At 45.3% G+C, this 27962-nt stretch overlaps 1 protein-coding gene and 1 non-coding gene across 9 annotated transcripts in view; both read right to left on the bottom strand.

The window, feature by feature from the left end:
* Positions 1–27962, bottom strand: part of Wdfy3 (WD repeat and FYVE domain containing 3) — a 243559-nt gene that overhangs the window by 48453 nt on the left and 167144 nt on the right. For 7 of the 8 annotated variants that reach the window (XM_052199005.1, XM_052199011.1, XM_052199012.1 and 4 more), the window contains 14 exons: positions 26560–26633; positions 26313–26474; positions 24243–24337; positions 20498–20618; positions 19925–20142; positions 18287–18522; positions 16470–16604; positions 14800–14979; positions 13371–13604; positions 7174–7273; positions 5313–5473; positions 3617–3846; positions 2463–2572; positions 317–499 (listed from right to left, as the gene is read on the bottom strand). In XM_052199005.1, the coding sequence (XP_052054965.1) occupies positions 317–499; positions 2463–2572; positions 3617–3846; positions 5313–5473; positions 7174–7273; positions 13371–13604; positions 14800–14979; positions 16470–16604; positions 18287–18522; positions 19925–20142; positions 20498–20618; positions 24243–24337; positions 26313–26474; positions 26560–26633 (2239 nt within the window). The remainder of the gene's footprint in view (positions 1–316; positions 500–2462; positions 2573–3616; positions 3847–5312; positions 5474–7173; positions 7274–13370; positions 13605–14799; positions 14980–16469; positions 16605–18286; positions 18523–19924; positions 20143–20497; positions 20619–24242; positions 24338–26312; positions 26475–26559; positions 26634–27962) is intronic. The other variant, XM_052199010.1, reaches the window with a different exon arrangement.
* Positions 27693–27799, bottom strand: LOC127696970 (U6 spliceosomal RNA). Its single transcript, XR_007980391.1, has one exon. It is a non-coding gene; the product is annotated as a U6 spliceosomal RNA (small nuclear RNA).

Below are 27962 nucleotides of genomic sequence, written 5' to 3'. Positions count from 1 at the left end.
TTTTACAGGCTTCTAAAATGTCAGTGTTACGGGTAAGAGGCTGTGGGGATGTAGCTTAGAGATTGTGCCATCTGTGAGGTGCTATCAACTAAACCCAGAGGTGGCCAGCGCAGCTGCAGACTGCAGTGCGCCCAGGGGCAGCGCAGGGGCAGCCTGCAGTGCATGCAGGGACACCGGCAGCCTGCAGTGCACACAGGGGCAGCGGCAGCCTGCAGTGCACACAGGGACAGCGGCAGTCTGCAGTGCACACAGGGACAGCGGCAGTCTGCAGTGCACGCAGGGACAGCGGCAGTAGGACCCCGGGGACCCTTCTTACCCAAATGATTCTGCCAGCATTTCAGGCCAGCCTCCTCGATGAGTGGCCTGGCGAGGGCTATGTCCACATGGCCCCGGTCGTTCACCGGCAGGCTGACCTTGAAGAGTTCCTCCAGGACTTGTTTCTTACTGTGCATCAGCTCAGTCCAAACTCTGTTGACTGCTTTAATGAGAAGCTGACGCCCTAGAAAACGGAAGGAAAGGAAAGGATCCAGAGAGAACACAAAGGCAGCTCTCTCCTTCCTGCTGTCCGGCTAGGAATTTGAGCTCTTATATTTAATTGTAAAACAAAATTTTACAAGTAGAATATATTCAGCTCAATGGAAGAGGTATTTAATGTAGATAAGCCAAACTTAAGTTTTGTCTATGTGGAAAATATTAAAATGAACTTTACACCCGTGAGAAGATGCTGTATTAATCATTCATAAAATAAAAAATATTGCAAGTATTTATCTACCCACTTCCAAATAAGAATTGATATCTCAGACTGTCCTTTACCTCAAACAAGTGTAGGACTCTGTGTGTGCTACACAAGCACTCTGTCAATGGGCTATGTCCTCAGGCCCTTAAAAACCACACTCTTCCCCCTGACAGTATCTCCCCTCATTCTCTCAGGCGACCCCTTTAACTCTCATGACCTCGCCATCTCTCTTCCACTCACACTCACATAGACCCCACATATGATATAAAGAGGTAGCATCTCTGCTGAGTCTGGCTTATTTCACTTAATAATGATTTCCAGAACCATCTTACTCTTTTTCCTGCAAATGGCAAGATTTTATTTTCTTTTTCTCTACAGTTAAACAAAATCCCATTGTGTCTGTGTTCAGTTTCTTTTCTAGGCTGGTTCTACTTCCTGGCTGTTGTGAGTAGGGGCACAGCGCAGACTTGAGTGTGGATATTCGGGTATCTCTATGGTAAGCTGACTTAGTCCTTTGGGTAACCGTCCAGGAGGCCAGAGAGCAGCGCACACAGGAGCTCTTTATTCTCTTTTGAGACAGGGCTTCATTATGGCCTCGAACTGGCAGGCACCTGCCTGCTTCTGCCTCCTGAGTGCTGGTGTTGACGGTGTCTACCACCATAGCTGGCTTCTGTTTGTTATTGTTGTCTTGAGGACCATCCACACGCCCCTGTAGCTGCGTCAGTTTCTATCCCACTCACAATGGCTTGCCCATCCATCCTTAGCACGTCTTTGACCCTGGAGACTGACTCAGGTGGTCAGAGCAGCTCCACGATCTACAGTGTCATGAGTTCCCAGTGAGACTGAAGAGGCCAGTCTGCAGAGCTCATATAGTGAGATCAAGGTCCACCTGGGTACGTAGTGAAACCCTGACTCAAAAATAAACGTAAAGCCAGGTGGTGGTGGCATAAGCCTGTAATCCCAGCACTCTGGGAGGCAGAGGCAGGCAGATTTCTGAGTTTGAGGCCAGCCTGGTCTACAGAGTGAGTTCCAGGACAGCCAAGGCTATACAGAGAAACCCTGTTTCGAAAAAAACAAATCCAACCCCCCCCCAAAAAACAAAAAAACTAAAAACAAAACAACCAACCAATCAACCAGCCAACCAAACAAACAAACAACAAAAAAAACCAAAAAACAAAAAACGCTGGGTGGTGGTGGCGTACGCCTTTAATCCCAGCACTTGGGAGGCAGAGGCAGGGGGATTTCTGAGTTTGAGGCCAGCCTGGTCTACAGAGTGAGTTCCAGGACAACCGGGGCTACACAGAGAAACCCTGTCTCGAAATAAAAACAACAACAACAACAACAACAAAAACCCAAAACAAACAAACAAACAAAAAACATAAAAAGAAAAAAAAAACACAAAAGGTATCAAGTGGTACCAATGACAACCTGTTTCAGAAGCCATCTGTCTCTATTGGGGACTTGCCAACACACACATCAGCAGTTCTAGATGCTGGTTAGCATCTGTAGCACAGACGCTGCCACGTTTCCTAAGAAGAATCAAGGTGTGACTCACAGGGCTTAGCAGTCTACGCATAGGCTGGCACATGGACAGGTTGGTCATTGAGCTTAGCGGTCTGTACGTAGGCTGGCACGTGGTTGGCTGTGTTAGCAGTTTTTGAAACCACTGTTGTTATGTGTAAAGAGAGGAAACGAGCAACACTGCCGCGGTCAGAGGGAAGATTACCTTCGCTGATGTCTTGGCTGTAGCCGCCGTCTGGCTCGATGTCCGAGGGAATCATGACGTGCCACGTGGTCATGCGTGCCTCGGCTTCCAGTCCGAATCCTTCCACGCTGCTGAAACATTCAAACCAAATATCTGAGGGGACGGTATAGCCGAGAGCTGTGATTACGATGGATTACTCCGCGGACGCGTAAGCACGGACCCCATCATATCATTCCACTGCCGCCAGACAGGCAGTCAGCAGACTGGAAACAGAACTACGTTACCACAGAGCTACCATTTTTAAGGGGTGATCTCACAAACGCACGGAGCTGCGTGTGGTTCAGGAGGTTCCTAGGGATCCAGACTGCCGTGCTAACATTAGAGGTGCTTTAGATTAGCGTTAATGTTTTCATCTTAAAATTACAAAAAGGTCTCTTCTCGAAGACCACTGCTTGCATGCCTGTGGCCCCTCCAGTCTGTCGCTCACTCTTCTTTTGCTTCAGTAGCAGTGAGACATTTACCAGCTGCCCCGCAGTGCCCAGCTCCTCCCTCCCTGAAGGCTCTTCCTTCCACAGCAGCAATGGCCAGCGCAGGAGGAACCCAGTGGTGTCTTTGTAGGCGGTCTGTCTCACATTGCTTTGGGATTTATCTATTTATTTATCCATTTCTTTCTAACTGGCTTCTGCTTGCACATTATAGTTTCTGGTTTTCTACTTTTTAGTGGTTTTGTGTATGCATATGTGTGCCTGTAAGTTTCTTGCAGTTTTTCTCTGTTTTCTTTTTTATTCTTGTTTCCTTGTTTTTGTTTTGTTTTGTAAGATTGTTTTTTAAAAGAAAGAGAAAGAAAAGGGGTATGTAGTTGGGTCAGTTGGGGAGAACCTTGGAGGGGAAACCATGATTAGAATTATTATATAAAACAAATGTTTTCAATAAAATATCTTTTTATAATTACATGAAGGACATATGGTGACTGTGAAAAAAATTTAAAGATGTAAAACTAAATGAAAAGGAAAAAAACATAGTTTCTGCTAAAATGCAACACTTGACCTCTACAGTTTTCATAATGTGGTTAATAATAATAATAATTAATAATAATAATAATTAAAAGCAAGAAGGCAATCGTTATCACAAAAGGAATCAAAGACAACAGTACAAACGAAACCTGAGAGACTGACCTTCCAGCATGTAGATTAATCAGGCAGTGAGCAAGACAGCTAATGAATTCTTGGTCGTGGTTTCCGGGTCCCAGGATTAAGTTCCGGTTCACAGTAAGGACCCGGAGTGAATCCAGGAGCGCGACTTGCTGGGGGACGGTTTTGTGCGCTCGGGAGAACTGGTACAGAATGGTCCGATTGAGGCAGTGATACACTGCATCCAGCGACAAGCCCTGCGATCGTCTCTTCGACTGAAGAAATGAAGATCTTTTCAGTAAGAGGACAACATGCTAACCCCGCTGTCATTCACAAGCATGCTCGCATCAGCTACTACTACACAACAGGTGTCATGCTAAGTCCTCGGCATGCGTGGCTGAAATATACTGACCGAGCCCCTGCTATTACAGATTCAGAACCCGAGAGACACAAATGCAATTTAAGGATGAAGAGAGTCCTATACAAATAGCTCCTGTGAGGAGAGTCTACACCCGTGTCACAGAGCACGCAGACGCCCCGTGGTACCCTAGTTTGCCTCTATGCTGACTAAAGAGTTGACCAGAACATCAGCGGGAGTTATGCTGGGCTCTGGCTTTTCTTACTTGAGAGCTGCTCTCTTTGGCTTAACTGTAAATGCACGTCTTCAGACCGAACGGTCCACCCTATCATACCAGTAGAACACAGCACACAGCAAGTGTGGCAGTAAGATATAGGGATGAGAGTTTAAGTTTGTTCATAATCATCATATGTCATTCATGCAATTGTAAAAGGAAATTTGCCATTTTTTTATTGAAAAATTTATTTCTTCTGGCTATAGATTCTGATGCCGGATTTTCCTTCCCAACTACTTTGATTCTCCCCACCTACTAAACTACATGCCATTTCTTTCTTTTCTTTTTCTTTCTTTCTTTCTTTCTTTCTTTCTTTCTTTCTTTCTTTCTTTCTTCCTTCCTTCCTTCCTTCCTTCCTTCCTTCCTTCCTTCCTTCCTTCCTTCCTTCCTTCCTTCCTTTCTTTCTTTCTTTCTTTCTTTCTTTCTTTCTTTCTTTCTTTCTTTCTTTCTTTCTTTCTTTGTTAGAAAACAGTCAAAGAAATGAACAAACAACCCAAATCAAAACAAAAAAATAAACGCAGAATAAAAACAAAACATAAGAAGCACACACACGCGCAACACACACACACACACACACACACACACACACACACCATAAGCCCAAAAAAACCAGAAACCAAAATATTCAGGGGAAAGTATTTCCTATTTTTCTCCATTATAAAGTAGGATTAGTTTCCTGTGTCAAATGCTCCTCAGGCAAGCATGCACGAGGGGAAAGCATCCTCTAAGGACTGCAGATGACAAACGGGAGGCTCAGCTGACAGGAGACTAGCCCCTCGGTATGGATGCTCATGTCCGTGGTTTTCATGCAATGACATAAAAACTTAGCAAGCTACATTAACTAAGGTAGTAATGCATCTGGGTGGGAAATGGTTAGAACAATCACAGTTTGGAAACACTGGGAACCTCATAAGATCACTGGCCCAGGAGAGGGACAAGGAGTCAGAGTATGTGTCTTTTGATTCACTTTTTACAAAGTTTGGGTATACCTGATGTTAATATTCATAATCTAATTAAGTTACATCTATTTCCAGTAATTTTGACACACTAGGAAAAAGATTATCCAAAGAAAAGCATATACTCCACAGTTAATAGTGACGATGGATTACCTGTGCAATGAGCTGAATTATAAAATCTATAAGAAGTTTAGATTCTTTGTTGAACATGCCTTGCCAAAGCTTGTCCACCACGCGTTGTGTGAAATAAAACACGTTGTTCACCAATACCTGGTAGCTTCCTCCACTGGTAATAGGCAGAGACGCATCTTCTCCTAAATCCGGGCAGGAAAAAAGAAAATTACTATGTATAGGCACAAGACCCTAAAGACACAGGCTAAGGCAAGCTGAGTGTGCCACCGTCCTCGTGAACCATGAGCACACACTGTAATGGACTTCCTCATGAACCATGAGCATCTGCATGCTCTTACAGACTATCTTAAGAAAATGACGTGCACAGCCGGAAATCGGATAAACATTGGAAAGAATATTTTCTCAAGTTTAAAGCTTTGTGGGCTGAAAGTCCCTGTGAAGATTCTTATACCTAAAGCCAGCCTGTGAGAAGCTAGAACTGTCAGCAACAGTAAATCTCCACCCGATTAAAAAACAAGTTCAATTAAAGATGGATTATTTATGAATAATGAATGGGAATAGAAAGTCTTCCAAACAAAACTTTGTGGCTCACTTCCCACGGCAAGGAAGTGACGTAAGATTCAGAAGAAACCAAGGGGCTTCAGCCAAGTGCCACAGACACCTGGCCAGCAGTGCAGTCTCTCCTAACCAGGTGACCCCTGTGTCTCCAGTGGGCTGCTGTGAACACACTGGCTCGGAGCAGCCCTGCTCACCCACACTGCACCATCCGGAGGCTCCACACACAAGGTCACTTGTCATCCCTTGCTAGGGCTCTCATTCTGTGTCCATATGTGGCACAGATGATCTCAGCAGAGAAGAACAGGCACAAAAATGTGACTTGATGTCTAGCTTTGAGAACACAGTTACAGATCGACTAAAGATTACTTCTGGCAAATTTCTCTGCAAAAAAATATTAATTTACCAGCACAGAGTGTCTACCATTCAAGTGATCACTCAAGTGTAGTATACAAAGTAAATTGCTAAGACTTCATACTTTTGCTTTTCGAGGAGGGTCTCACTAGATAGCCTAGGCTTTCCTTGAACCTCCAATCCTCCTGATGTAGCTTGTGGCGTCTTACCTGAATGATAGGGAGCCACTTTGTAGACCAGGCTGGCCTCGAACTCAGAAACCCCCCTGCCTCATGCACCACCACTGCCAGGCACATTTTCTTCTCTTAGAAATTTCATGTCGTCTGATACATAAGTGACGTCTCTATTGTAAGTATCTCAAGTGTCACTTTTGTATTGCTATTCAATTCAAATGCTCTAAGAAAATGCAGCCCAATGCACTTTGACCTTCAGAAACACATCCTGAAGATGAGCGTGCGCATGAGGACACTCTGTTGCTCTACAGACACACGTTCTATGCATGCGTGTGGCCCCTGAATAAGAAGGTTTACAGCAGTGGACTTGTCTCTACCGGGAACATTCTATATGTCCATCAGCAATAATATGGATAGACATATGCACACAAGACACAGCACTCTACAGAGATGCTAGCAAACAGCTGTGTGCAAAAGCAGGAATAACCTCAAACATTAAAGACAGTTACTAATGGGCCAGACTGAAAGGACAGAAGGAAGGAGAGCTTGGAGCGTGGAGAGAGGAAAGTGGTAATATAAGCCCTTTCACACTTAAACACAGTGGGCTGGAGAGACGGCTCAGTGGTTAAGAGCGCTGACTGCTCTTCCAGAGGTCCTGAGTTCAAATCCCAGCAACCACATGGTGGCTTACAACCATCTGTAATGGGATCTGATGCCTCTTCTGGTGTGTCTGAAGACAGCTATAGTGTACTTCTATAAATAAATAATAAACCTTTTTTAAAAAAATTAAACAGCATTACCCAATAACACATCAGCCGCAAGCAAGTGGTCCATCACGCTGTCCAAAATGTGCGTCTGGAATTCTTTCTGCTGAGTTCTCGTAGATCTCTCAGGGGAAGCCTGCGTATTAAAACAACACACACACATCAGAAGAAAAAAAGATACTAAGTGCATAAACAGGGGTCCCACCATAGTTACATTGTAAACTATGTCAGAAAGATGAAACCAGCCTAAGCTGGTATACAGAGGAGACAGGCACAGGAGGGTGCCCTGTGTTTACCACACTCTTCCTTTTCAAACTACAGAATCTTTAACTGTATGAAGAAAAAGGCCCATCTCCAAAATGATTCTTTCCAAACCCTGATCCTAAACATAAGTAATGGGTTGGTCGGGTGCTGCTATGTTGTATTCAAGGGCTAAACATTGTATCCCAAGACCTGGCTGCTCCGAGATAAACAGATCCTCCCCTAGACCAGCTCTTGTTGTGTAAACCTTGCCCCCAAATTATCCCCATTCATTAAAAGGGATCCCTGCGGCCTGTAGCTGGGGGAGAACCAGGCAGGCTGGAGACGCCACTGGGCTCCCAGGCAGCGTCCATGGGAGGAGAGAGGAGGAAGAGGAAGGAAGGGGCCACCATGGGGTAGGTGGACCCCGAGGGCCGGCCTGTAGGAGCAGGGGTGGCCCAAGCTGGCCGTGGCAAGTGATACCCTGGGGCTACTGACAGGGAGTAGACACACTATAGCACAGAGGGTTGATATCTGTCCAGATCTAGTGTTTTAAGGCTTATAAGGGGTTTTGTGTCTTTTATTTGGAAACTATATAGTCTAAGTGAGGTAAAGCCCCCTTCCAAATAATATTTACAACAATAATATGTGGAAAATATTTGGTAATTTGCCACTATATTTCATTTCAGCAGTTTATAAGGAAAAGTATATAAAATAAGCTATAAAGGGGCTGGAGAAATGGCTCAGTGCTTAAGAGCACTGACTGCTCTTGCAAAGGTTCTGAGTTCAAATCCCAGCAACCACATGGTGGTACTCAAACATTCGTAACGAGATCTGACACCTTCTTCTGGAGTGTCTGAAGACAGCTACAGTGCACTTACATATAATTAAATAACTAACTAACTAACTAACTAACTAAATATTTTTAAAAAGCCATAAAGTCATTAAAGTAAATGTAAAAACTCAAGAAATACAATAGCCAAGAGTCCTCAATGAGGAAGAAAAATTTTAAATTTAAAAATTCAAAGAAAAATTTAATGAGGCCCACAGTTCAGTGTTGTGCTTCACATGTCACATGCAGTAGAGTGAGGAAGCCATGGGCCGAGCTTTTCCTGTGTGCGAAGGGAAGCGCGGTGCCCGCTGGAGCCTCTGAGGATGCTCCTCCAGCTGTCTGGGCGTGGTGCGGCTTACACACAGAGCAGCTGTGTGGCTGGCATTCTGACAGAGTTTGGTGGAGCGCTTACCTTGAGCAACAGCTTAGGACACAGCTGAACTACATGCTGACAGGCTGACAGCTGTTTCTGTTGGTCATTCCGCCGAACAGCCCAGGCACCTAACTTTCAAAGACACAGCCCGGCAAATGGCAAGAATCCCTTTGTCACCCTGAAATGCCAGGCCTTTGATATCCAGTGAACAATTCCAACTGTCCCAACGTTCCTGTGTCTGGAAGTGGAAGCGGGCTGCTTTGCAGGCAGACAGGGAAACGCAGCCTCCGACTGTTTCTGACCACTCTCCCACAACCCTGGACCACGTGGTAGGGTGTGTCCTCAGCTGAGACACCTCTTCCAAAATGACTCTAGGTTTGTGTCAAGTTGACAACCAACGGTCTTACCTTGTCTCTAAAATGGGCACGGATCTATTTCACAGTGGCATTTGCCAGTTAATGACATAAAATGCATATACCAAGGCCCTGCAGCAGGCACATAAGAACTCTAATGAATTATTTTAAAGATCACAGCGGTGCCCATGTTCACAAAATCTTAAGTTCTTTCAAAGTTAGGTTGCTGTGACTCCCAGGAAGACCATTCGATCTAGGCAACTAAAGCCAGTAAGAAATATGAATTTCATCATCACTCTGAAGTGTCAGAGAATTAAACATATCCACAAATCCTTCCGGAACTGGAAACATTTTTTTAATAAAATATAAGAACTGGGATGTGCGCTAAGTCATTTCCGTGTCTCCCTGTTCTGTCAACAACTGAGCTCTGGGTAGACCCATTCTTTAATGCTTGTGTCCCTAACCACCTTAGGGTGGCTGGGACCCTCAGGAGGACTGCAGTCTCCAGAGCTGTCACATACTTGGAGTGGGCAGTCCTACTCCTGGGTCGACCCTGACAGCTCAAGCCTTTGGGTAACATGGCCACTTGCCTAATTCCAGGAAATTTTAATCAAGCTGTCTGCTCTTGTCCTGTAAGGTTCTCAACTATTAGTTCCAGGTGTGGGACTCTCAGGATAACGTCCCAGGGACCACACAGGCCAGGGTTACACATCCCTATATGCTGTTATTCTATGACTGTCTGCTCGAGTACGATTATGAACAAGATGCCCTTCCTTGCTTCAGAAGAGTGCCAGGAGTCTTGATAGATCCCACCCCCCCCCCCCCCACCGTATTTTATCATCTAAAAATACGATGTCACACAGCACAAAGGAGAAGCTCATGATCAACCTCAGCCGAGGTTTGCTGGCTCTGACGCCTCTGCCCACGCTCATTGCTCCCCCTCCCCCTTTGGCCCTGACTCAATCTGACCTGAAGCAAGTCCATCTACTCCACCAGGAGCGGCTGGGTGGCAAGAGCAGAGGCCTCAACAACAATCACTAGATACTCTTAATCCAGGCCTCGTGGCTTTCTCTGTGTGTCTCAAGTGCCGGGGCTGTGCTCTATTACCTGCGCTATCCTGTTTAGTCTTCAGTATACTCAACAGAGACAGGTTCAGTTGTTAGATCCTTGTACAGATGAGTAAACAGGAAAGAAGGTATAGAACCTGACAAAGTCACAGAGCTGGGACCTACACTCTTCAGAATCACTGGAAGACACGTACATACACAATCGTCACGACAGCCTGAAGTTTCCTCTACAAACAAAGAATGGAGTGTCAGAGGAACACGCCTCTGTCCCAAACACGCAGATCCAGCCCCAAGTATTTCCTACTGAAAATTCCATTCCTTTCTCTTGAGGTCCCACTCAGGCTTACAGCAGGCCTCACGACACACTGAAAACATTCTACATGAACAGGGGCTCAGCATCACACTCGATATAAACACCACAGTCTATATGATCAGGGGCCCAGCATCACACTCAATATAAACACATCCCACTCTATATGATCAGGGCCTCAGCACCACACTAGATATAAACACTACAGTCTATATGATCAGGGGCCCAGCATCACACTCAATATAAACACATCCCACTCTATATGATCAGGGCCTCAGCACCACACTCAATAGAAACAGCACAGTCTGTATGAACAGGGCCCAGAATCACACTCAGTATAAACATCACAGTCTATATGATCAGGGCCCAGCATCACGATGTAAACATGGGCATTGCAGACACAGTCAAACACTCTATAGAAACAGGGCTTCAGTAACGCACTCAGACAATATGTGAACAGAGGCCTCAACCACACACTCAGACACTGTCTGTGAAGGAGAATCTCTTAGTTTTAAAGAATAAACCCACATGCCCCTTTGGTAGATGTAATCATCAAAGCAGTTCTCCTACCACAGACCCACACTAGTAAGACTAAGAGAGTCTGCGTCACAGCTGCCAGGCTAAAGCTTAGTGCATTAGAGGACCTCCCTGCATGCTGGGAAGCAGCAGATAGGCAGCTGTGCTCTCAACCCCCCCCCCCCAGACTTTACAATCAGAAGCATCATGCTTAACAGCAGTGCGTGTGTGCATTCATGCATGTGTGTGTGTGTGTAATTCCTTAAGAAACAAGTTACTTTTTAGAGACTCAGTTTGTTTTTTATTTACATTATGTGTGTATAGGCCATGTGTGTGGTACCTGAACAATCTCCCCAACTCTATTTTTGAAATACAAATTCCAACCTCCCTGGTTAAGACTGTATCATACCTCCCTCCCTGTCTGGTAGGAATGCGGTTAATCGTTAAATTAGGAAGTATTTAACACACCAAAGGACTCTGCTACCAGTTACAGGAGATAAAAAGACACAGGAAAATCCATCTATAGCTTTAAAGAGTTTAGCCCCTGGGCTGGAGAGATGCCTCAGTGGTTAAGAGCACTGACTGTTCTTTCAGAGGTCCTGAGTTCAACTCCCAGCAACCACATGGTGGCTCACAGCCATCTGTAATGGGATCTGATGTCATCTTCTAGTGTGTCTGAATGTAGCTACAGTGTACTCACATATACATAAAAATAAATCTTAAAAAAGTTTAATGTCTGTCTGGGGCTGCCATCTGACTCTCAGGCTGTTTCTGAACTGCAATTCTAACCTTCAGCTCTCTGATCTAAAAGGGCTGCGACTGCGACTGTGCACAGCCGTGTGCAGTGGAGTGCTGCACTGGAGCTGCCGTGGGAGAGTGAAGCGGGAGGAAGTCCAGGCTATTCAGGACTAACTAAGTTATTCATGACTAGTTATTAATGACTAGTTAATTAGCTGTTAGGTCATGGAAGCTTCAGCAATGCCAGGCCAGGCCCACTCATCTCGGAAGGCTCATCTCCAAGCACCTCTCTACTGAATACCACCTGTGACTTCAGTTTTAACGAGCTGCTTCCTGTTTCTACCCTAGGTGCTGTCTTGTTTGACAGCCCACCAGCAACCTCCACCATGGAGCTCTGTCCTTGATGGCCACCAGGGCAGCCACCGGCAGGCTCCAGCTCTAGCTCCAAGAACTCAAATTTCCCAGAGGAACGAGTTCCATCAGGCAAGCTTTCAACCATGATGCTTGCTGCTAACACGCTATTCTTTCTGCCAATTTTAAACACTTGTGGCCTGGTTAAAATGGTCCTAAATTCTATAGTGACTTCTCTTAATTGGCCAAACTGAGATGTTTTCCCCAGAGGGCGCATAACTGCAGCAGCCACTAGAGGGAGCAGAGGGACTGCTCGCTTGTGGAGCTGCCGGCCTGTCCATCCCTCCCTCTGAGGAGAGCGCCCCCACATGTTAACCTCACATACTGCACAGCAAGGACTCTTGGCACCTAGGGCATGCACTGGCCAGAAGAACCAGTCGGAGATGAATCATTTATATTCTCCTCTTGCTCTATTTTCTTTAGTGGTGCCAATGCGTCCTTATTTTGGTCATTTGACACCGCTGTTTAGAGCCAAAGCCACAGCCTTGTAAGGACAGCACCAAAGCTCTGGATGAACAAACAACTGAAGGTGGTTTTCAGGGATGGTTCACCTCTACAGCCAGCCGTGACGGCACCTGAGCTGAGGGGTCTCTCTTCTCCTGCCTGCTGATTCCTGTCACCCACCACAGGAGGGACAAGCAGGAGCTTTGTAAGCTGCACCGGGCAGGGGTGGCAGTGCTGGGTGGGGGTGGGGCGGGATGGTGACTGTGACTGCTTGAAGTCAGGAAGAGTGAGGGCTGGCTGGCGAGGGCGGGCACATGCACACTCCTGCCCCAGAGCTGGACGCAGCCTGGGTCTGTTTTGAAGATAAAGTTCTATGGGAGCTAAGCTGTACTCACTGGGCCCCGTCTCTTCCCTAGTTCCCTCACAGTACAAAGGCACAGGTGAAGAACTGTTCCACAAACCCGAGAGTCATGTGACCTGAGAGTCATGTGACCCTTCCCGGAAAAGTGTGCCATAGAGGGGGAAAAAACCAACGGTGATAAAGACTAAGGCGGGAGCACGTTTAGAGAATGAAAAAAGCGGAACAGCGAGAGAATAACACGTGTGTAACATTAAAAGCCGTGCACCCGTGTCCCCTCACGTGTTCGGCCCGTACATCATCCAGAAGTACTGAAGTCTAAAAGTATTCTGCATGGAAGGTAATCGGCGGTGAATGTTCGCACTATAAAAGCGATGCAGGGCCGGGTGGTGGCGGTGCACTCCTGTAATCCCAGCACTTGGGAGGCAGAGGCAGGCAGATTTCTGAGTTCAAGGCCAGCCTGGTCTACAGAGTGAGTTCCAGGACAGCCAGGGCTACACAGAGAAATCATGTCTCTAATAATTAATAATAATAATAATAATAATAATGATAGCGATGCAGGAAGCGCTATACATGTGTCTCTGTTGTTACCTCCAACAACAGGTCAATTAGTGGCGTTTGCTTGCTGGCCGGGGTAAGACAGAGGTTGTCGATGATCAAGACTCGCATGAAGTCAAAGACGAACTTCTTAGCTGGGTGATTGGTCAGATAGGTTTTGGTGCCCACATTGCAGTACTCAGACTGGCTCCTGTTCATTCCCGTGTCTGCCACGAAAGCTTTAAACTCTTCTGCTGGAGACCCAACCTCATCATCCAGATCTGTCACCTAGCCAAAGAAATCAGGCGGAGTTGCATCAGAGTTTATGTAGCACCTTCACAGCGCATGTGCTAAAACAACAAAACTGAAGTGCGTGACCTTCCCCAAGACGTTAGCTCCTCAGCGCATGGCTGTGTGCCGCGTCACTCCCTGACTGACCGTGAGTGATACATTGGCTTCATGGGGGTTATAAACACTTCAGATAAATGAATTGGCAACATGAGGGTGATCATCTGCACACCTCAAGGCTGGGTACTGAAAAGCCAATGTACAGGTCAGAGAGGAATACAGATAGTATAATGGTGAGCACCAGGGGCTGAGGTTTCTTTTTGTTTCTTTTCTTTTTTTGCAGGTGAAGAAAATCCAAGTAAACAAAATAGCAACAGATATAATTCAAGCGAGAAAAAGAGCAGTGAACAAGTCAGGAATGTTGATAAGGAGAAGATAAGGAAGTTCATAAATGTACGCATACACACTCCCATGCTGCATGCACACACACTCACACACATGCACACAAATGCACACTTTTTACACAAAGCCACGGATTCTAAAACTATAATTCAGCCAGGTGCTGAGGTCAGGAACCACCCCGGTGTGTATCTCTTAACAAGTCTGGAATGAGCATTCTACATTTATATAAACAGAAAAGTTAGTATGAAGAAGGACCTTTACTTCAGCACCTGCACCACAATGGGAAAAAGAATCAAGAGCTGTGTCTTTGGCCTGTGTGAGAGGACACAAGTATCTGTGCTGAGCGCAGCCTGAGGACGGAAGAATAGCAGAGCAGAGAGATCACATTCGTCCCGTTGTTTACGTCACTTGTTAAAAAGGAAGCCCAGCAAATATTTACCGTTCAAAACAAAAAAGAAAGCAGCTTCACTTGGCCACAGTCCTGTTACCTATGAAGGGCATTTTCTAAGGACACAGCCACCGTCTTATGGGCAAGGACTGCGACAGTCTGGGAGTGTCAGCAAGGAGCATGGAGGAGGGACAAGGAGGGAAGGCAGAGGGCAGTGGGGAGCCTTCGGGGCAGACAGTGACAGAGAGGGGGACAGAGAGTGAGAAACAGATATCTGGTCAACAGTTCAGGAAAACAAAGGCCTGCTCTCCCTGGAGCAGACTGGTCCCAGTCCACCCGCCCAGCGATCGCCCGCCCGCCCGCCCGCCCTGCTGGCCAGCATCACCAACCCCTCCCTGGCCTTACCATCTCTGAGTACGGGCGGATGTTGAAGGGGAAGACGGTGGCTGCTAAGGCACACAGGAAGTCGGGGCTCAGCCACATGGAAGCGAGGTCTGGGACGTTGTGATACAGGTACCTGAAGAACTGCATCAAGGTTACTGGATACTCTCGGAGCCAAGAGCCCTCCTCTTCCGACTGCCACGGCTAACACGGGGCAAGAGAGAACGGCCCTGTTAAGCGAGCGATACCTCCAAGAGTTCCTAAGCTGGGCTTGTGGACTGAGGGAAGGAAGGTCAAGGGTTAAGGTCATCCTCAGCTACCTACGAGTTTAAGGCTAGCTTGGGCTACATGAGACCTTGTCTCAATTCAGAGAGGAGAAGGTGGGGGAGGATGCAGGGAAGACTTATTATTTGTTATTTTTTAACACTGCAGATATCAATGATCCAAAACTTTATAAATCACACACGAACAAAGATGTGTGTGCACACATGTAAACCAATCTAATTGCCAGGAAACTAGCCACATCCTTAGGGCGTGGCCAGGACCCCTGCAGCGCGGCTGGGGACAGTTGTTGCTCTCAGCCTGAGCGTGGCCTGCCTCGGGTGGGTCTCTGCCTTCACTGTTCCTGGGCCCCCTGTCAGAAAATGGGGAGTACGATAAAAGATGTGGGGTCGTTTTCTCCCTGTGAGCCTTGAGGCACAGTGAAGTGCAATACCAGTACCAACACTCCACAGCACTGCAGGAAAGATGCCACATAGGCACTTGAAATACGGACGCGCTTCCTGACACCCCGAGAACAGAATCGCCCCTGCCACAGACTTTGACATCGTTTAGGCACCAGCATGAAGGTGACATGCAGTTAATGGCAGGGTTTTGTTTTCAGACGATAGAACAACAGTGTGAATTAAAATCACAGCCATCAGATACATATAATTCATCGGCTCTCAGCCTTCTGGCTAAGATCAGGTGCAGATACATGTAATTCAAGGAATCTAGGTCAGCCTCTCTTCTGACACACACACACACACACACACACACACACACACACTCACACTTCTAAGATGCGTGTGAGCTATGCCATCTTTCACCAGACAGACAGGGCAGGAGCTGTCAATTCTCATTCTTCCTCTAAGTTCAAAATAAGAAGTGTGAAAAAGGGAAGATTATTTGTCTGTTGATGTTTTAATATCTAAATGAGAGTAGTTTTAGAATCTTAATGCCATGTAATATATACAAGATACCATGATTATATATACATCTACTGAATATATCTAATGCTGGTGATTTCCGTTAGTTCTTACGAAGCTCTCTAAAGTGTTCTGGGTACATCTTACTTCATTAAATCCTCACAGCACTGTGAGGTAAACACTGTTATCACCAGACATCTAAAATTGGGAAACAGAAGCACAAACAGCCCAGCGTGCCTGGAATCCCAGGAGCAGACCCTGGCTTTCAGAGTCTGTGCTTTCAAATCTCTCAAGAGAAACCCCAGCTCACACTCGTCAGGGAAATAGTCTACCACTGAGCCACTCGCCTAGCGTCTAACCAGTGGTCTTACTATCATCAGTCCTTACTTCAGAGCTAAGAAGACGGGCGGGGCTGGTGGGTCAAGGAAACAGGTGACTATAGTAACATCAAGCTCTGTCCATGAGGCAGGCTGCTCCCGCGCAGGCCCTCCCGCCCCCATGACTCACTGAATTCAGCATGCTTCGGAGCATCCCCAGTAGCAAGAAAGCAGATTCCGTGCACACGGTGTGGATGGAAGAGACCACCGTGCCGCTGGAGGCAGGGACGCCAAAGATGAATGTCCAGATGGAATCCAGATCAAACTGCAGAGCAAACAAGCAGCGGCCAGTCACTACCAGTTCTAGAGGAGCCTTAGAAATTCCAATATCCTAAAATTTCCTTAAAACTACTTCCTTCCTTCCTTCCTTCCTTCCTTCCTTCCTTCCTTCCTTCCTTCCTTCCTTCTTAAACCAAGTAATGGCACACAGGTGAGTGCTAACCCTCCATTCCGTATGTCAGAACTTGGTTGGTATGGTACCCACCACAATCATCCTGCTCCATTTCAGCCAGCCTTCCTTCCTTTCTTCCTTCCTTCCTTCCTTCCTTCCTTCCTTCCTTCCTTCCTTCCTTCCTTCCTTCCTTCCTCCCTCCCTCCCTCCCTCTCTCTCTGTCTCTCTCTCCCTTCCTTCCTAAAAAGATTTATTTACTTATTTTATGTATATGAGTACACTGTAGCTGTCTTCAGACACACCAGAAGAGGGCATCAGACCCCATTACAGATGGTCGTGAGCCACCATGTGGTTGCTGGGAATTGAACTCAGGACCTCTGGAAGAGCAGGCAGGGCTCTTAACCACTGAGCCATCTCTCTAGCTCAGCCTTTTTTTTTTTTTTAACAAGACAAAATATGGCCATAACACCACATGCATTGGCAAAATATGAAATTATAAATGTGACAGTCTCAACCTAGAAGTTTCGAGGAGCACAATTAATTCACTCTCCAAACTCAGCGACGACTTATGTTACTTACAAGTAAGATTTGACCAAGTAAGACTTACTGAGAGCGGCTACCTGACACTCATGACTATAGAGCCTTGCGAACTGTAAGCACCCGGGGCAGCCCAGCCTGCTGAGCACAAGCCTTTACCTTGATTTAATGTAACCGGACTACTTAGGATTTCATGTGTTTGGTCAAATAATGAGAGTGACTTGAATTATATGGCATTTAATGGACGTGAATTTGAATTTAAAGGCTAATGTCTTTAAATTCACAGACATAAGCTACATTTAGACGATTTTAAGAGTCTGCAAGGAAAACTAAAATCATTGCTGGTTTCCTGAAAATGTAGATGTTATTTAGTTGTTATAAAATTAAAAATATTTTTCAAATCAATACTTGTACCTACTCATTTTAGAGAGTATGTGTGTGTGTGTGTGTTCACAAGTGCACAGACACGCAGGCATACACAATAAGCAGATGTGTGTGGCCAACCAAGGCTGACATCTGGTGCTTTCCCTGATTACTTTGTAGCCTTCATTTTTATGTTTTGAGACAGAGTCTCTTCACAGGCCCTTAGGTCCATCATTTGGCTGACAGAGCCTGTGAGCTCCAGCGGTCACAAGGCTCTGAAGCCACAGTGGCTTCTTACTTGGGTTCTGGGGATCTGAACCCAGGGCCTCAAGCTTACACATCAAGCGCCTTGCAGACCCAGTAACTCCCCGACCCTCCCATTCATTTTTACTGATCTGAAAGTGACATCGTATTTCTAGGTAACATTGGATTACTCCAGACAATCCTTTAGAGCATTGTTACTGTCACCCAAGGTCTGGGTGCACAGACCATCACACAAAACAGTCATTAAGAGAAGAGGCAAAACAAAGACATGCATTTTCAGGACAATTACCTAGCAAATGTTCAGGTTTTTAAAATTCTCATATAAAACTTTAAACGTCAGAAGTAACAGAATGTGTAAGTTTCACAGTGACACCTTACTAGGTAATTCCTACCTGGCAACCCTGCTTACATCTGCTGCTGGTGACAGGCACACTGACCTGCAGGTTCTCGGGCAGCTCACTCACGGGCTGTTGCAGAAACAGGGCCATAAGGAGAAAATAGAGGGCAGGGACATTCGTGTGCTTGGGGAGGAAAGACTGGAGGACCAGGAAACCGGGGAAATGGCAGGCGTCCCGGTTAATCTCCCTGACCGTGGATCTCCCTCCGGCACTCCTGCCCACGTTGAATCCTGGAGGAGAGGCAGGAAGAGAGTTAGCAATGAGCAAACCCAGTGCGGCAGGTGGGACACGCCTTCCAGAACCCACACTAGCTGCCCGTGGTGGGCCCCATCCTGAGCCACTCTCAGTCAGGGGCTGACCCATCTTTACCACAGCTGTCCCGTAGAATATGGGTTCTGACAGAGAACTGGGAGAACTAGATATAACTCTATGAATCTGAAACTGTGCTTCTAGTTAAACAAGCCCTGTTCATTAGAAGAGCGACCTTGATCCAAAAGAGCGCCAACATCCCTGCTTACGTTTCCAAAAGAATTAATTGGAGATGAGTTGAGAGTCAGCGGATGGCACATTTAAAAATATACTTGGTAAAATGTAATTAATACATTTCATTTGTCCTAAAAAAAATCACAAACCTGTTACCCTTAAATTATGTATGGATTCAGGTTTACGATTCCATGAAGATGATTTCCTTAATCATCACAGTCTGTACTATGTCAGAGGCGGCCAGGCATGGGAAAGGCAGATCCAACAAGCTGAGTGGGCCACCCACCGCCCTCTGACGCTCTGCCAGGAGAAGCCACTGCTGTGGCTAAGAGCATGCTCACATCGATCAACCAGTCTCCACAGGAGTCCCACAGCACACGTGCGCTTCAGCATACACACAACCCGAGCACTGTCTTCTTGCTGCCCCATTCCTAGGACAGTGCTCTGTGCTGGGCGAGTGCCAACCAGGACCCCAACAGAAATCTGTGAGCAGAAGCCACTGGGCGAATGACTGACTTGCGCTTGGAAGCCGCCATCATTCCACGTGGAGACATATTTTTTTTTAATGTTGGGCAAGAATAACTATTATTTAACACAATAAAAGAGCAAGCAATTCACGTCTAGGTTGCTTTCAAGTATATGTATCTTAATCAACTGCTCAGCTGTCTCATGTCTGAATCACAACAGTCACATGATTTAGGTGCTGACACATATATCTGAGTCACTGAGGCTTAAATCCTGACACCTCCCAGCTGTGTGACTGACTTTAGCCCAAGCCATGCCTTTGCCTTTTAGTCTGTGAAATGTGGATGACACATTTACGCTTCACTCAGTCACGTGACAGATGGATAGTTATGGACACAGGAAGCACAAAGACCTGATTCCTCCTACTGGGCAGTTCCATGGTCACTTGCTAATTATTGAGCTAAAGGTCAAAAAAAGACTGTATGATACAATCGAAGCACAATTGGTTCTACGTCTTCAAACTCTCTCTGTGGCGTTAGTTTGAGTTTGGAAGACTAAGTTTTTCTTTTTATTGTTCCTAAAATTTACAACTCCCAATGGGTATGCTATGGACTGGAGTACACATGATTTCCAGGCAGAGAGCAGCCTCTTATTTTAAAGCAGCCAGCTCCTGAACTCTCTTACCTAACACGGTTCCAATCTTGTTTGTCAGGACGGAATCCGTCTGCTCCAGCCACCCCCCGCCACTGAGTCCTTCTTTAAACTTGATGAGAATGGACTGGTTACTCAGCAGGACGACGAGGATCCGCATGGCGGCTGTGACTGTGGTGGGATGCAGGTGCTCTTCCATGAACATCATGATCCAGTCGAAACCCAGTGTCTTGACCAGCTCTTCACAAGCCCTGTTCGAAGACAGATGACTTCAGTGAAATAGTGTTAGTGTCAGGAACTCACATTTCATATTAGAAAAATATGACTGAGCCTCAATTTTGAGAAACTGAGAGTTTGAGGATTCAGATCAACCCAGCAAGTCCCATCCTGTTTGACAGAAAGTAGCAGCATACAGGACTAGTGTCTGTCTGTATGTCTCTTGCTCTCTCACTATACAGCCCTGGCTGTCCTAAAACTCAATACATAGACCAGGCTGGCTTCAAACATACAGAGATCCACCTGCCTCTGCCTCCTGAGTAGTGGGGTTAAAGGAGTGCACCACTACTGCCCGGCCAGGACTATCAATTCTAAAAAGGTTTTACTTACTGTAAGTTAATGTTTGTCTTTTCTTTAGATGTATAAACTAGCTTTAGCAAGATGTCTAGAAGTCTGTTCCTCAAAAGTATAAGGTTAGCAGACACAAGACCTCCAAACTCCTCTTCTGCTCCTAAAATGAAGCAAACATATTAAACACCCAGAGGTAACAGATAAAACACCAGTCTGCACCTTGACATCTCCGTGAAAGCATTTTCTTTAGAAGGACTTTCCACTACAGCAGAAAAGAATATGAACCCGATGAATAAGTTCTCTTTAGGACCCTGACAATTATTCATTTATGCTTCATTATCAAGACTTCTGGCAATGAAGACTTTAGTCCTTATAGTTTAATATTCTCCTCTCTTCCTCAGTAGGAGGGATCCATCAATTAAAACTGTATGAATAAAACCAAAGCTTCCCAGGCAGGTCAGCAACCTCCTCTTTCTTTATAGATCCAGGTAAATGCAGCAATGTGAACTCAAGGTCCCAGAGCAGGCACCACCCATCTTAAGCCTTCGATATACATAGAAGAACATTCCAATTATGAAGACTCAGAATGTTGCAGAGCCAGACCCAGCTGTCCTTGGGCTGTCCAAAGAACATTACCCACTGTTGTGTCTGAACTAAGGTCTGAGAGTCTCTGGCAAAATCTTTTGAAATGAAGTAGCTGGGCAGACAGCTGGCTTTCACCAACACCCTTCAGAGAACCTTCAAGTTGATATCTGATTCCACCGCAGACATTTCCCTTCCAATGTCTTCTGTTGCCCCATGTGCCCACCTGTGCATTCATTCACCTGTGCACGCGACTACCCACACATTTGAAAATCTTGCCTCACTGTGTAAACTTCATGAACATTTCTACAACTGAAACTTGTTATACGAGGCAACCTGAACTTAAGTCCCCAGGCCACGGTCACTCAGTATTGGCTCAAGATTAAACTTTGTCTTGGTCTCTTTGAGATGAGAGCTAAGTTTGGTGTTGAAACATGATTTTAAAGTTTGAAAAGAGGAATTATTAGTTTACCCGACAAATACAACATATTACAGCAAAGCTAGGATTGTAGTCCTCAGAACAGAGGCAAAGCCCGCACAAAAGCACAAAAGAACCTGGACAAAACCAGAGTAGGACTGGCTCAGAGGTCCTCAGTGGAGTGAGTGCCCCGGGAGCCCAGGGCGTGGGCATCTGTAGCCCACGGTGCCAGGCAGGCTGCGGCATGAGGAAGCTGTGCACGGGTTACGCCTCATGCTTCCACTTCTGCAGCACCAGGGTCAGCGTGAACTCTACTGTAGTGTTATGTTTCTTCTTGTTTGGTGGATGAACTCCTCTAAACTTTACACTGCTTTTTAAAATGGAGAGTTAGCTGACTACAGTCACAAACTAACACTCTGGAGGCAGAAACAGGCAGATCTCTCTGAGTTCAAGGCCAGTCTCATCCGAATGACGAGGTCCAGGCTATCTAAAGATATACTAAACAGAAATGAATCTATACATTACTAAATAGAAATGAATCTAGCAGTGCATGCCTTTAATGGCTGCACTCGGCATGCAGAGGAGCCTGGGTTATATAGCCAGTTAGGCCAGCCAAAGATACAGTGTGAGATCATGCCCAAAGTGAATACATTGTTTTATTCATTACCTGCTTCAGGTTCACAAAGAGGGACCCAAGAATTCCTCTTCCAAGTAGTTAAAAGTGTGAGCAAAATCACACCCTGGTCACTTGTTATAAATTGACAATATACATAGAAAATTAACTCTCAAAAAAAATCCCTTACTAATTTTTATTTGACTTTCTATTAATGCTGCATCCCCGGGTTTTCAGATATAGTTTAAAATCCTGAGCTGTTAAAAGAGGCACCAGGTTCACATGCCACCGCTGGTTGGTACAGATCGCTGCTCCAGCTCTATCACCGACTGATTACTATACACTCCTTGACTTATCAATGTTGGGAACCATTTTGTCCAAGCTACTTTTGGCAAGGTGTGTATACTCAATACTACTACTTGACAGAAAAAAAATGTGGTTCATATTTATTTATTTATTTATTTATTGGACTATCATATCATGGTCAATACAACTCTCAGAGAACAAATAATGACTGTCAACCACACTCTATTCTTTCAAACGGCAAAAGGTCATCAGCTTCTCAGTGCAAAATTATCAATTTGTACATCCTTACGACAACACTCAATATCAAGAATTTACACGACTGGGATTATTGTACTGAATGGCCAGAAAATGTACGGAGGACAGAGAAATGTTTTCCTGCCTCACTTGTATAATTGGAATAAAATGTTATATTTTTCAACGATTTTTGAAGCCTTCTCATTTTCTAGTTGGTATCTTTTCAACTTATATTAATGAAGAGCTTATAAATAACTTTTGCATGTGGTAGATTGAGTTAAAAGCTTCCATTTCCCCCTTCTAGGGAGGAAATCCTTCCTAATGCACCAAAGGTGGGGGTTGTGGGGGAGAGATGGGAACAGGAGGATCAAATGGGGGGGGGGGAGGAAAGGGAAGAGAGAGGGATGATGGGGAGGAACACCTCAATAAAGGGTCATTGGATGGGTTCTGCGGAAGCCTAATATAGTAGACCTTCTTTATATATGTTTGCTTATATATATATACATATATATATTTGCATATGCAAGTGGCAGGGTAAACAAAGCTGCAAGGAGATACCTCTCACCACCAAGTAAGACCTCCTGGGCTGCGAATGGGCTATATTGAACAAGTTGTTGGCCAAAGGGACCCCATGGAAACCCCAAACAAGCCAACTGTACTGGCTGATTTTGTGTGTCAACTTGACACAGGCTGGAGTTATCACAGAGAAAGGCGCTTCAGTTGAGGACGTGCCTCCATGAGATCCAGCTGTGAGGCATTTTCTCAATTAGTGATCAAGGAGGAGGACTCTTTGTGGATGGGGCCATCCCTGGACTGGTATTCTTGGGTTCTATAAGAGAGCAGGCTGAGCAAGCTAGGGGAAGCAAGCCAGTAAGAAACACCCCTCCATGGCCTCTACATCAGCTCCTGCTTCCTGACCTGCTTGAGTTCCAGTCCTGACTTCCTTTGGTGAAAAACAGCAGTGTGGAAGTGTAAGCAGGAAAAGAAACCCTGACTAAGACACCAATCAATTGCCAAGACAATTGGTTGCTTTCTCCAAACTAATGAAAAGGCCCTATCAACACATACAGACTCACTGACATGGAAAAACATCAGGTTGGTACCTATCTTGAGTCTTTGCCCCTACTGACTATGGTATAGGAAGGCGCTCTGCACACCACTAGAGGAGAAAGGTAAGCACCAAGCTAACCACAAACTCTGTGACCTACAATGGTGACTGCCTGCAACACGCTCTGGTGCAAAAAGCCGTAGAAGTAACCAGCCACTGCCTGACTGGACTTAAGGCCCACTCCACAGGATGGAACCCATGCCCAAACCTGCGCAGGTGGTCACAACCTCTGACTGCTCTATACTTACCAGGGAAATGATGATACTAGCAGACATAATTTTAAAAATCAAGTAATTTCAATTGCAGTAGAAGTGCACATCCTAAATCTAAAATCAGGAAAGATTTCATACCCTTTAAAACTGTGAGGCCACACTACACTTCAGCATACTGGTTTGATATAAGATAAATGTATCAGTAAAAAGCCACAAAGTCAAGGGAAGTCACATATTCTCACATGTACTCCGTCCTGTTGGGAGTCATGAGGGTAGAGTAATCAGCTGTTGATTTTCTTAGGCCAACTCACCAGTGTCGGGTTTCTCTTCATTATTTATTTCCATTACCACGAATTTCTCACAAACGGCAAAGGTGGGCAAAGTAGAAGAAATGAACTGGCCAAACCTGTAAGTGGAGCAGAAAATGAAAAGGTTTCAATTTTTTCTTTTCTCTAAATCACAAAAAACCAAGAAATGAGAAAACAACCCATACAACCAAACACACACACACACACACACACACACACACACACGAACACGGACACACATACACACTCACACACACACATACACATACACACACACACACTCATACACATACACTCACACACACGGACACGGACACACATACACACTCACACACACACACATACACTCACACACACACTCACACACTCACACTCACACACATACTCACACTCACAAACTCACTCACTCACACACATACACACACACACTCACAGACACACTCATACACACACACACACACACACACACACTGACTGACTTTTTAACCACGTGACTGGAAACAATTAGCATACGTTCTTTGGACCCTCATTTTTTCACTTATAAAGAAAATGAAAAACTTAAGATTTTGATGAGGTCTGGTGGTAATTTCATCTAAATGATCATTCCAGGTGCTCACATGGTAGAATACATTTGCACAAACAATGGTACTAACGATAACTGGGCTGGGCGGTGGTGGCGCACGCCTTTAGTCCCAGCACTGGGGAGGCAGAGGCAGGTGGAGCTCTGTCAGTTTAAAGCCAGCCTGGCTACAAAGTGAGCTCCAGGGCAGAAAAAAGCCACACAGATCTGTTTAAAAAACAAACAAACAAACAAATAAATAAACAAATGCCCCCCCACGACCCCCCCAATTCAAAGCTCCAGCTTCAAATGTTATGAAGTTAAAAGTGTCAACTTCCTGCAGGGATTCCAGGAAAGAAAAGACAAGACTCCACACCTCCTTTATGTTAAAAAAAAATGTTAGCCATGGTTCATACATGCACACGATACAGGTGTGTGACTATGGTGTAAGACTGCATTCTTGTTAGAAGGCAAAGAGCTTACAAGGTGATCTTTATATGTCTGTGCATCATGGACACACAATTCAAGGGACCTCAGGTCTTCCCCCCCCTCACTGACTTAAGGTATGCCCCGATATCCACAAACTTCCAGTCACCCCTTGGCATTTTCTAAGTCCAGGCATGTTCAAGTTGGATTTGGTATTGGACCCCATCTGTTCTGTGATTTGTTTGTTTGTTTGTTTTTAATATTTTTGGTTTGCTTTGCTTTTGTCTCTCGGACTCTTCCCTTTTCCTGATTATCCATTCACAAGCTGACTTGCTGGGAACTTGGCCACGATTGTAGCGCTTGCCAGCTGGGCTCCTCCCCTCGTGGGAAGACAGTGTGAAAGGTGAAAAAACAATACTGAACTCTCTCCTGGCAGTGTGGGTCATTTCCACTCGGTGGGATTTAAAAGTGCCTCTTCATGTGTAAGGCAAGGTGGTCGGACCTGGAAAAGGCCTAAAAACCCATTATTACGTCAGAGGAGGAGGAAACAATTCAGGTCCAGAACATGATCTAACAGCCTAAATGGTGGCGCTCGAGTCTCGGTTCTAAAGGTACCAAACAGAGGTGGGGGATGGGGGTGGAGCCAAGGTTCTCCAACTGCTGCATACTTTGACAAGGAAAATCTATTTTTGTCTTCTGATCTACATTTATGACCTAAGTCAGGTAAATAAGCCTGGTTTATTTCTGTAACATCTGTATGCAGACAGTCTCTTAGGCGCTCTGGTTGCAGATGTGCGATCAGTTGTACAATGGTTTATTCCCAAGTGTGCCTTTAAGCAGAACAAATGTATTTTTCTCTACAGTTCCTTGCCTTACTAAATATGTAATATAAACAGGCCTTTAGGAGTAAGGAGGGGACTGGCAATTCTTATACTAGGTCAGCCAGTGGCTTTGGGTCATTTCCACACCTGTTCCCGTGCTTTATTTACAAGCTACTGGCAACAGGGTTGTCCCATGAGCACAGGACAGTAAGGACGGATTGCGTTCACCTCGGTCATCTCCGCCTCGGCCAGCAGAGGCAAGCCCACCTGAGGAGATCATTGCTGTTAGGGAAGCCTTGCAGCAGGAAACTCAGCACGTTGCTAATAGCAGCGATGGTTGGCTGGGACAAGGACATGTCTCGGAGCGTCAGGAGCAGCTTGGGGATGAGCTGGAACTCCCTCATTAACTTGGCGTTCTTGGAAGCTTCACTGCAAGAGACAGATGACTTAGCGCACTGGAAGGCACGCTCCTACGACTGAACAGCTAACCACACGGGCGGGCGCTGACTGGTACCTGGACTCTGTGAGCAGTTCTATGAAGTGTTCAAATAAAGAAAGATGCAGTTCATACGGTGCATGAAGCCAGACCTGTAACAAAACATAAACAACCGTATATTCAAGGTTGAAAGCGTCTCCATCGTCAGTATGGCAAAAATCAGATACAGCACACGGGACGACCTTCAGTTATATATTTAGTTGGATCTGGCAGGAAACGGAGGAGAGAGATCAATCACTATAAACAGACCCAAAATCATAGGGAATGGAAGCAGCATGTTTTTAAAACCTATTTATTATAAATGGTCAACATATTTAGGAATGTCACAGAAAGGTGACCATAATCAGTGACATTTTTAAAGTATAGAAAAATGAAAATGGCCAACCAGAAGTACATTTCATGCAAAAGCATCTTTTCACAAACAAAACAGAGGGAAAAAATAAGCCTTCTTCAGATGGGAGGGTTCCTTGCCAGGAGACCTCTGCCACAAAGAGAAGTAACCCAAGTATAAGACACAGCCTCAGGCCCCAGCACCTACTCAGATGCTGTGCAGTTGTCAGTAACTCCAGCTCCAGGGGATCTGAAACCCAACTGCAGCCTCCTTGGGCACTACACACAGACACAAACACACTTAAAAAAGAAATAAAAATAAAATTCTAATAGAGGTAAGGAGTTGTAAATAGTATATATCTGAGCAAATAAAGATTTTTTTTTAAATGCATTTTAAAAGTAATCAGTAACCAGAATAAGGAAAAACCTATTCTGGAGATCATAAAATTTAAAATAAATATACCACCGCAAGGACAAGAAAGAAGAAATGGAGACAGCATAATATTCCTCAAAGATAAACCACATTACTCTAGAAAAATAACCAAGGAAAATGTTTGCAGGCTGTTATGACTATTTCGTTTCTGTTATCGAATTACTGTTTTTAAAAAAGGGGAGGGCTTATTTACAGACTATTTGTGGTTTGGAAACAAAAGCAGTTCCAGGAAGTCAGTGTACAGGTATTGTGAAACAGAGCCAAAATTTGGTATTCAATTAAATTTATGATGTTTGCATGTTAAATATTAATTATAAATTTGAAGCCAGAGGAAATTCCTGAAGAAACACAGGCCAGCAGGCTTAGGTGCATCTTCTTCTTCTCTGTTTTAAATATGGAACGCTTCACGAATTTGCGTGTCATCCTTGTGCAGGGGCCATGCTGATCTTCTCTGTATCCTTCCAATTTTAGTATATGTGCTGCCGAAGCAAGCACGCGTCTTCTTCTCTATAGGTCTTATTACAGGTCAGTAGTCTTCAGAGGGCCTTCTTACTGCACAGGTCAGCGGGCTTAGGCGGGCCTTCTTACTGCACAGGTCAGCAGGCTTAGGTGGGACTTCTTACTGCCGTTGTCCCTCTGTGGTCTTTGACCTTTAGCT

This window comes from Apodemus sylvaticus, chromosome 11 (assembly GCF_947179515.1).
Source record: "Apodemus sylvaticus chromosome 11, mApoSyl1.1, whole genome shotgun sequence".
NCBI lineage: Eukaryota > Metazoa > Chordata > Mammalia > Rodentia > Muridae > Apodemus > Apodemus sylvaticus.
This window is presented reverse-complemented; position numbering and strand designations above follow the sequence as displayed.